General features: G+C 31.3%; 1 protein-coding gene across 1 annotated transcript; it reads right to left on the bottom strand.

The window, feature by feature from the left end:
* Nucleotides 1–1668: 1668 nt before the first annotated feature.
* Nucleotides 1669–6986, bottom strand: LOC111986288 (disease resistance protein RUN1-like). The gene is made up of 5 exons (XM_065778875.1): nt 6908–6986; nt 6496–6814; nt 3604–4714; nt 2926–3072; nt 1669–1902 (listed from the first exon to the last, which is right to left on the bottom strand). The coding sequence occupies exons 1-5, from the start codon at nt 6984–6986 to the stop codon at nt 1669–1671; spliced, it is 1890 nt and encodes a 629-aa protein (XP_065634947.1).
* Between the last annotated feature and the right edge of the window lie 3619 nt (nt 6987–10605).

The raw sequence follows: 10605 nt of genomic DNA, 5'->3' as shown, positions 1-10605 counted from the left end.
ATCACTATGAAATATTGAGTCAAATCCTAAATACTTTCCACCTCCTAAATTAGAGTCAAACCCATTATTTGGTGTTTCTGTTGGAAGCTCTAAATTAGATGGCAAAGAAAAGTTGCTCAATGTTATTAGGAACCAAGGGAGGCCAACCATCTCTAGCATTTGAGTCATTATATCCAATGCTTGCAATTGGTGATGAATACAAACCATACACATCATTATGAGTCATTGAGTCTAATACCAAATATGGTTGTGTCAAACCTGAGTTTGTTTTCATTGATGAGAGAGAGAGAGAGAGAGAGAGAGAGAGAGGGACCCAAAAATGCAAATGAAAAAAAATGCAACTAAAGAGAGACATTCCTTGGCATTAATCAATTCAAGAAAGAATCAAATCTTATTTTTTATGGAGGCATATTGCTTCAAACTTCGATCAAAAGTTTCTCATTTTCTTTGAAGATGGATGCAAATTGAAGTTGGAATCATCATCTAGAAAGGTAATGGGCATTGAAGAGGAATCCAAATCAAACCCATCATTAACCGTTGAGCAAAACCCCTAATCAGCCCAAGCCTAAGTTGGATCACTAGTCATGTCCATTGGAAGCCTCAAATAAGATGGAGAAGAATCATGCCTAGTGTCATCAGGGATTGCTGGAGGCCGAAGTTCTCCTGTAATTGATGACGAAACCAAATTATATCCATCACTATGAAATATTGAGTCAAATCCTAAATACTTTCCACCTCCTAAATTAGAGTCAAACCCATTATTTGGTGTTTCTGTTGGAAGCTCTAAATTAGATGGCAAAGAAAAGTTGCTCAATGTTATTAGGAACCAAGGGAGGCCAACCATCTCTAGCATTTGAGTCATTATATCCAATGCTTGCAATTGGTGATGAATACAAACCATACACATCATTATGAGTCATTGAGTCTAATACCAAATATGGTTGTGTCAAACCTGAGTTTGTTTTCATTGAAAGCCCCATAATTCCTACATTGTTGAAATCCCTGTGATCCATATATGAACCATAAGAAATGGAGAACAATAATGGCAAAGGCAGGTGTTTGGTATCTTCAGGAACCAAGGAAGACTCACCATCATGTGTAGCACTAGGAAAGGGCAAGTAAGGCACAACCATCTTGGCCACTTCACATTCATTTAGGGGTCTTGGGACAATGTTGGAGTGAAATTGGTGTTGCATTCCTGGCTCACCAATCGGCATATTTTGTGTCTCCAAAATACTTGTAAAGCTAAACATCGCTGGGCACCTCTCTTCTTGTGAATCATCATCAACATTTTTGTAGTAGTCATGGAAGATACCAGATTTCTGAGAAAAGTATGTGCATTCTACATGGACCCCCCACCTTTTTTATGATATTGGTAAGATTTTCTGGGTTGGGAGAAGAACTTATCTTCCAATTCTCAATTTTCCATATAACCTCAACATGATTTTGTTCAAATAGATTTGAGTAATTTAATTTCTTCAGCAACGCTTGATGAGATATAGAAATTAACCACAAATGATTAGAAATTTCTTTCATAAAAATTGAATCATAGAAATTTTTTTCACAACCATTGATGGAAAGGTAAACCTTACAATGACATTCACCTATATGTGCCTCTGGTCCAAAAGCAATGCAAACAACGAATTTTGGAAACTTCCGACCAACCTGCTAGAATGATATGGAATTTCCAACACTTTGATAATTGAACCACTTTGGAATCTCAGTTCCTGGTACTGTAATTTCACAATCATCATGCTCATCTTCGGATCCATAATCCTCAGTTTCAGATGAGAAATCATCAAAGAGTGAGGAAGAGAGAACAATCTCATGCAATGATCCGCTTGATGGTTGTGGATCAATTAATATGTCACTTATTGCACTATCCCTTAGAATTTCTCCAAACTGCAAGCAATTAGCAAATTCAAAAAATTACACTTTGGCAAACCTATTAATTTATTTGAGAACGTAACAAAATAGTTTCTCTAAAATTGAGAGAGAGGCCTGAATTAATAATCTGCTTGATGATTGTGGATCCAACAATAGGGAGTTCTTTGCGTACACTCTTCTTATAGATTGTGGAAGTATTGGAATTTCTCGAAGCTGATTGCAATTGTATATTTGAAGTTCCTTTAATTTAGTAAATCTACTAATGCTTTTAGGAATGGTAACAACACTAGTTCCGGTTAGATTTAGATATTTCAAAAAAGGGAAGTAATCAGGCTTCATAAAAAAGTCCAATTCAATTATATTTTCACAATCGCTAAGATTTAGATGTTCCAACCTCAAAACCCCATATCCAGAAAAGCTATCAAAAGAATTGCACACTGGTCTCAATTTGGTGGTAGAAATCCATAATTTCTTAAGCATTTGCAATTTATAGATGCTGTCTGGTAGATCCCTAAGGTTTTGACAATTATTTAGGTGTAACTCAGTTAGACTAGTGAGATACTCAATTGATGAAGGCAACTCTCTAATACCACTCCTTCGCAAATCTAAAGACTCTAAGCATTTCATTTCTGGATGAATATTAGGAAACTTCTCAAGGCCTAAGCAGCCCTCAAGATCAAAAACATCAAGGGATTTCAACATGAGGTTACTTGGAAGAGTTTTAAGTTTTTCACAATATATGAGGTACCATCTTTCAAGCTTATCAAGAAATCCAATAGACTAATGAATTTCAACTAAGTTTCTACAATAACGAAGGTCCAATTTCTCTAAGTTTGGTGCACATAAGTTAGGTAATTTTGTGATAGATTCACAGAATTGGAAATTGATACCCTTCAAAATTTTGAACTGGGACCCTTGTAGAAAGGAACCAAAAATCTATATTTATCTCCAAAAAGCTTTAAATCAAATAAAATTTCCATAAAAAACTTTAAAATAAAATATAATAAAATTACAATTCATAAATACTAATAAGCATACCTGGTCAAATAGTGTCTCCAATCTAACTAAATTTTTACAACAAGAAAGGTCTAGTTCCTCTAAGTTTGGAGCTAATAACTTAGGTAAATCTACAATGGATTCACACCAGCTGAGGTTGATAAGTTTTAAATTTTCAAAACTGATCCCCTGTTTAAGGAAAAAAAATTCAAAATTTATCTTTAACAAATACTAAAATAAAATTTATTAATTCATACATACTAACAATCATACCTGTTTCAATAGCTTCTCTAGTCTAATGTGACTATGGGGCATATCGAGTGCAACAAGTTGTTGAGGACAATATTTGGATGGCAAGGAAAAAGAAAATTCATGCCATTCAAGCAACCTTAACCCGTTGGGGAGATATTTAAGTTCTTCACAAATGTGTACATTACGAACTATAAGAAATTTGAGATTTTCCATCCTTTTAAAAGCTTTAGATTCCAATGACACCGTTATTGGTTTAGGTGAGCACCACATTATGCCTCGAATTTTATTCAACCCCTAGTTGGACAAAGCATTAGTCACACATATTAGAATTTTCCAACAATATAAAGATTTTTAAATTTTAAACAAAACGTATATTAATAAAATTATATTTTTTATTCAACATTAATAAGGAAATCAATAAAAAAAAGTTCATTTGAAAAAAAAGGTGAAACAAAAGAATTTATATACCATATTTCTTGTTAGTACTTCATGAGCATCTTTATAACACCATATCCTACTATGATTTTCAGGCTCTTCTGATTCTTGTTGAACGATTTCTCTACCCATTTGTTGCAGCAAGTCATGCATCGACAATTGGCCAAATTGATCAATAGTTAGGAGACACTTATCAATAAGTTTTTTAATACCATAATTTGGATATAAATTACAAGCATCTAATATATTTACAACAAAATCCTTGGAGAATCCCTTGAAGAAACATGCGATATCAAGAAAAATAACCTTTTCGGTTTTTTCTAGTCCATCATAACCAATTTTGAGTTTTTCTTGTATTTTTTTGTGAGGAATGTTTTTATACTTATCTAATGCACTTTTCCATTCATGTATACTTTTGCCACACAAATCAAAACCTATTATTTTTAGAGCCAATGGAATGCCATTAGCATAATTTATAATTTGCTCAGCAAGTTTCAAATAATCCTTCTCAAGTTTATCTGTTTGGAAGGCATGCAAACTGAAGAGTTCAAGAGCTTCACTTTGATTTAGTTCCTTAACGTCATAAATTGGATGATCTTTACCAAGTGCGGTTATTAGATGTTTGTCTCTTGTTGTTATAATGACTCTACTTCCCAAAGAAAGCCAATTACATTCTCCAAGAAAATTTTCTATCTCTTTCAATTCATCCACATCATCAAGAACTAAAAGAATTCTTGTCCTACAAAGTCTTTCCTTAATCATATTGATTCCTTCGAGTACACTGTCCACCTTCAAATATCTAATTCCTAAGATCTTAGTAAGAAGGCTCACTTGTTGTTGGATTATGCCATTGTTTGTCCCTGAATTTTCTCTAACATTCTCTAGAAAGCAACTTCCTTCAAAACGATCAGTAATTCTGTTATAAACAGCTTTTGTGATTGTAGTCTTGCCTACTCCCCCAAGGCCACAAATGCCTAGCATGCGAACTTCATATGAATTCATATCTAAAAGCAATTCTATAGCCTCAACACGAGAATCTATTCCAATTGGGTATTTGGCAACAAATAATTGCGTACGATTTGATTTGGTAATTGATATCTCCTTAATAATTCTTTGGATGAATTCAAATTCACATTCAGTGCAACTGCCAATTACAAAATATAAGAACACATATAATAAGTTGGAACAACTGAAAATATAAATATGAAAATGAACTAAATTCAAAATATCTTTCTCTTTCAAAAAAAATTCAAGATGTCCAATTTTGTGTATGCTTAATAAAAGAAAAATGCATGTAATTTAAAGATTTGAGAACTGTCTTTAAATTTAGGTTCTTCCTTATTTTCTCTTTCCTTTTTTCTCTAGGAAATTAGTTGTAGTCTTTTAGCATATAGTTGTATGGAAAGTCCCCTTGGATAAGGAAACAAATTGATTGGAAAGCCACTTCTAATTCTTGAACGACATGAGCTTAAGGTTCCATTTGTTTTGGCATAAAACGGTAACTAGTGCAAAATGTTTCAATTAAAAAAAAAAGATTTTCAAGGAATATATTTTATTTATATTTGCTTGTGCTCTCTTGAAAATGCTTTTCTAGCATTTGGCTTAAATAAAAGATCACATATATTTCTTTATTTTTATATAATATTAAATAACAACTTTAATTAGCTACTTCAAATATTAATGTAGAACTAGAACAACTACACTCTAGTTAATAAATAAACACAATCAAAATAAAATTATTATAAATTACACTAATGAGCACAATAAAAATAAGACTGCAACAAAAAAGAGTACTAAAGCAATTAATAAAAATTATTAATTAAGCTTATGCATTCATATGCATAATTAGTTAATTACAAACTCTTAGATGTTGTTTTTGTGCAACTTTTAAAAGTTTGGGATGATTTTCTTAAAGTTTTGAGGCATATCACGGTCATTTTGGAGGTTTCAAGAGATATTTTAGTCATTTTGGTAGTTTTTAGGGGGTACTTGTGTCACTTGATGGTTTTAGAGATATTTCTATCATGTTAAATATTTTTAATGTATTTTAGTCATTCTAGAGGTTTTTGGGAGTATATTTGTCATTTTAGATATTTTGAGGATATTTTAACCATTTTCAAATTTTAAGAGGCATTTTGGAAGTGTTGAGGATATTTTGATTATATTAGAGGTTTTATGGGTGCTTTTGTTCTTTTGGAGGTTTCAAGGGTGTTCCAGTCATTTTAAAGGTTCAATTGCATTTTGAAGATTTTGGTATATTTGTATCATTTTGGAGGTTTATGTTTTCTTAAGTTTTAGAAGCATAAAAAATTTTCAACCTCAAAGAGGGTATTTTCCATGGTTAATGAAAAATGGTTTTGATTTGATCAAGATTTTCACTTGCCCCAAGTGCCTATAAATCAGAAAAATATTTTACGGCAGAACAAATGACGCCTAAGAAATTTTGTGAAAAGCTTCTCTAAAAAATATGAAACTTAAATATAATACCTTAAATATAATACATTAGGATACTTAATTAAATTTAAACCCTGGTTGCGTTGACCAATAAAGTACAATTTGTATTATCATTTTCAAGGACAATTAAATTAAATTCAACTATGTGTTTGAATTTAATTGGAGAAACATAGTATATTGCACCTAAGACAATATACTTAGGTTTTGTCATTCTAAAAATTCCATAATAAAAAATAGTTAATTGGTAACACTTTTATATATTAAATTCTCCTATTTATTATATTGACCTTTGTAGCTTAACTACCTGCCATGTGTAGTAGAAGATAAGATAAAAAAAAATAAAAAATAAAAAATAGAAAACAAAAACAAACAAACAAAACTTTTTTAAATTTAACATTTAGCGGTTAGAACAAAGCCATAAAAAGGTTTAATACTAACAAAAGCACATAAGAATAGTTGTTATACACATACCTATCCTTGTAAATCAATCCAGACAAATCAGTAGCCTTAGTTAGAGCTTTCCTCCACCTTTGAACCTTCTCCAAGTTATCCTTGAATTTTTCTTCAAAATTAGCTACCGCTAATTTGAACTTTCCTTCTTGTTTACGTATTTCTGATGGATTCACTTTATAAAAAATCGGTATAACCAATTGGCCATAATTTCTACACTCAAGAATCTTGACAAGTTCATTTAAACACCATGTAGAAGATGCGTAGTTTTCAGAAAATACAATGATCGAAATCATTGACATTTCAATGGCTTTGAGAACTTCTGTTGAAATTTCTTCTCCTTTTTAAAGATTACTATCAATGAATGTATTAAAACCCTTGTCACATAAAGCTTGATATAAATAACTCGTAAAACCGTCTCGAGTATCTTCACCTCTAAAATTCAAAAAGATATCATACTTCCAAAGAGGAATATAAGAAGAAGAAGAGGCTTTGTTGGTCAGTAAAGCCATTGCAGTATATGAACAAACTCAACAAAGGTTGAGAAGATCTAAAAGAAGAGGAGGAGAGATGGATTTCAATGTGAGGCAGAAAGGAAAGAAAGGGAACACTTTGAGAAGACTCAAGCACGGACTGCACACGGTACAATAGATAGTCAATAGTCTAGAGTAAAAAATAAAAATTGATGGTCAATTGTCAAGAGGAGAAACAGCATCCTTCTTCCATAAAATTTTCAATATGCAATCTTTCAAACTAATAACAGCCACGCGTTTTTAATTTTCGAAGATAAGACTTAAGGTCCGCTTGGATAAGACTTAGGGTCCGTTTGCCCAATCCAAACAGGCACTTAAGAGTGTGATAGCTTCTTGTTTTCTGACAACGTGGTCTTTATTCATTGAAAACTTTATATAAGTCTACAAAAACCTGAGCAATTTCATTTGTCCCACTGAATATTTTATATATTTGATGAATTTCGTCGTTGATAGATAAACATGGAAATATCAATATCAATATCAAGGAACAACCAAAAAAAAAAAGAAAAAAAAAGAGAAAAATAAATAATGAAGAAGAAACAATCAACCTTTAATCTCAATGTTTTTTTTTTTTTTTTTTTTTTTTTTTTTTTTTTTTAGGGTTAGTTATAAATTCTCAATAGATTAGTTAGGTTAGTCACATGTATTCTTTTCCGTTATTCTATTATATCTGAAGTTATACTTAAGGTTTTGAAACTTGGATTGTTCATTGAATCGTAAAAGAGAGAGGTTCAAGTTTTTAAGGTCGAACTGAGGTTAAACCAGGGTCGAATTGTGATGACGTCATAATTAATTTAATAATTATTTTAAATATATATATATATATATTAAATTACTAAAAATTGAAAAATGAACTAAAATAGTCAAATTAAAATAAAAATGCAAATTTCAAATATATTTTTCATATCATAATTTTTACAAAATAAATAAAAAAATATCAAATCTTAAGCAAATATAGATATAGTATTTATTTATATGTTATTTAGTAAAACCTTGATAATAATAATAATAATATTATTATTATTATAATTATAATTATTATAATATAAGAACTTGTGGACTTGCGGCAAATTGGCACTACATGTAGATTATGTCACGTCACATCACGTTGGGCTCAAGGTTGCTCAAAGCTGAAAGAGAAGTCATGACTGAAACATTCAACTCATTTTTTATTCAAAAATTCAAAGTCTTCAGCATTTCCAATGCAAGTGCTAATTAGTAGTCATGTGGAGGCTTAAGAAACTTCATAAAGAAATTCAAAACAAAGAAAGAGAAACCACATATAACAAAAGTTACTAGCAATGTTCAGCAAAAATAGAGACTTGGAGAGAAGACTAGTTATTGCAGAGTAGTGGAGATGGACAAACAAAAGAAGAAGAAGAAAAGGAAGAAAGAAGAAGGAGCTACTGCTTCATGGCGCCACCCCTACTTCGTTGTCTTTTTGTTCCTCTTCTCCTTCTTCTCTATTTTTTTTTTCTTTAGAAATTATTTGGTTCCAAATTTGAAAAAAATAGAACCATATAAACTGTAAAAACCGGCTACGGTTCAGAGAACCATACGGTCTGGCTGCAGTTCAAATGGTTTCATGTTTTTTTTTTTTGCATTGAGAGGTTCTTTGAGTTAAAAGAACCGCAATAGATAGAGGTTCAAAGTTAATTGAGTCGGATCGTACGGTCCGATCCGGATTTGAAAACCTTGGTTATACTATCTATTACTTTTTTGATAGATATATAATTTTTTACTATTTTTAACCGATACATTAATCGTTCTATTTTGAACATAACCAAACCATCTTAATTCTCAAATGATCATGGTTTTCAAATTTGGATTGTTTAACGAACTGCTAGAGGAAGATGTTCAAAGTTTTAGAAGTTAAACCGAGGTCGAACTATGATGACGCCATAATTAATTTAATAATTATTTAAAATATAATAAATATTTTTAATTAGTAAAAATAGAAAAATTAACTAAAATAATCCAATTAAATGTATTTTTCATATAATATATAATTATTTCATGCATATTGTTCCTCAATCATTCAGAAAATCACACTGAATTTACTCACAAGTCTTGTAGAATTTGGCAAAAAATTGTGTGAAATCAAATAATATGCAGAAATTCTTCAAGCTAGAGGAGGGTAGTTCACAAACCAACTTGAGCAAATTTTTATAGCGAAATTTTTGATCATGTGAAATTTTCCAAGTTGTTTGTTGTAATATTAAATATGTTGCTTGATGAACTGTTATATTCTCTAGGATGATTGAATCTTAGTATGTTTGTTGTGGTAGCTTTACAAATTTGATGCTATAATCAGGACAACTTCTATTGTTATGCAGTAGACAGGGAAGAAAATTGATTCAGTAGCTGCTTATGACTACCGATCAATTATGGTGCCCCTGCTGAAGTCATTAATGTAGGTTTGTGTTGGATTCTCCTTGCAGTTTTGTTGAAAATTCTATATAGTTACCTTCTTTCCTTTCTATGATTTAATGTTTTCAAAGTACTATTATTTTTTTATAGGCACGCCTAGAGGATTTGGCTTACAAAGATGCTGAAGAGAAGTCAAAGGCTGCAACAGAAGCGATGTTGTCAGCACTTGATCTTAGTGACAAGAAGGGTACTCACAAGGCACAGAAAGACAAAGGTGTTATATACTGGTTATTTTTCTGTTTCCTCTTTATGGTAGTAAAGTTGTCCAAATCTACACGTATATAAATTCACCAGAAAAAAATGGAGAAGGGGCAGGAACTAAAAGTGGGAAACATGTTAAATCTCAACATAAGAGGACAGAAATTGTAGAAATATACTTGAAGAAGTGGATTCTAAAAAATTGAGATATGGAGGAACTACAATTAAAAGGTGAAACAAAACCGGAACATAGTGTAAAAGAAATGGATATTTTAGAGGAACCAAGTTTGGAAAATGTGGATCAAGGTTACATGAATGGTAGTAAATAAGGATCTGTAAGAGTAATAAACTGTGCAGTCTAATACATTTGAAATACAACAGACATTGAATGCAGGCACTTACTGAAAGTGATTATCACAACAACTAGTTAATTGCATATAAAATACGCAGAGAATTGTAAACCTCAATTGTCTTTCCTTCTTACTTTGACTTAGTCTCAACCTCTGCGTAGGGTTTGAACTACTAATTGTTAAACAAAATTCAGGCAGCTTCGTTATACTGATTACAGTAGATCTGGATAATTTATATATATATATATATATTAATTAAAACTTAAAAGGTCTGAAACCAGTAGCACATTATCCATATAGCCACAAAACATAGGCAAGTGTGAGGACCATACAATTGAGGCCATATAACTTAAGATACACACCTAGTTCAATTAAAGTAAAGCAAATATATTTTGAATAGACCAAGTAACCACAAATTATTTCTCAAGCAGAGTAAGGCAAATATCAGATTTCTTCAATATTGGGTATAGAAAAAAATAAGTATTCAGGTACCCACAAATTCGCTCGTTACTTTCTTCGCCCAAAATCAGACTTTTATCAAGTAGACTAAAATCGAGAATTATAATAGGAGAAATAGAGAAAGAGAAACCTGTTTGATGGATTCAACGCTCTAATATCGT

Source organism: Quercus suber, unplaced genomic scaffold (genome assembly GCF_002906115.3).
Source record: "Quercus suber isolate HL8 unplaced genomic scaffold, Cork oak 2.0 scaffold_192, whole genome shotgun sequence".
Taxonomy (NCBI): Eukaryota; Viridiplantae; Streptophyta; class Magnoliopsida; order Fagales; family Fagaceae; genus Quercus; species Quercus suber.
The sequence above is the reverse complement of the archived record's forward strand: the minus strand, read 5'-3'. Positions and strand labels throughout refer to the sequence as shown.

Excerpts from the sequence above, each read along its gene's own strand:
- LOC111986288 (XM_065778875.1), bottom strand. The coding sequence starts at position 6,986 with ATGGCTTTACTGACCAACAAAGCCTCTTCTTCTTCTTATATTCCTCTT. Across the intron at positions 6,815-6,907 it reads TATCTTTTTGAATTTTAGAG|GAGAAGAAATTTCAACAGAA; the intron begins GTGAAGATACTC and ends ATCTTTAAAAAG. Across the intron at positions 1,903-2,925 it reads TGGAGACACTATTTGACCAG|TTTGGAGAAATTCTAAGGGA; the intron begins GTATGCTTATTA and ends AATTGCTTGCAG.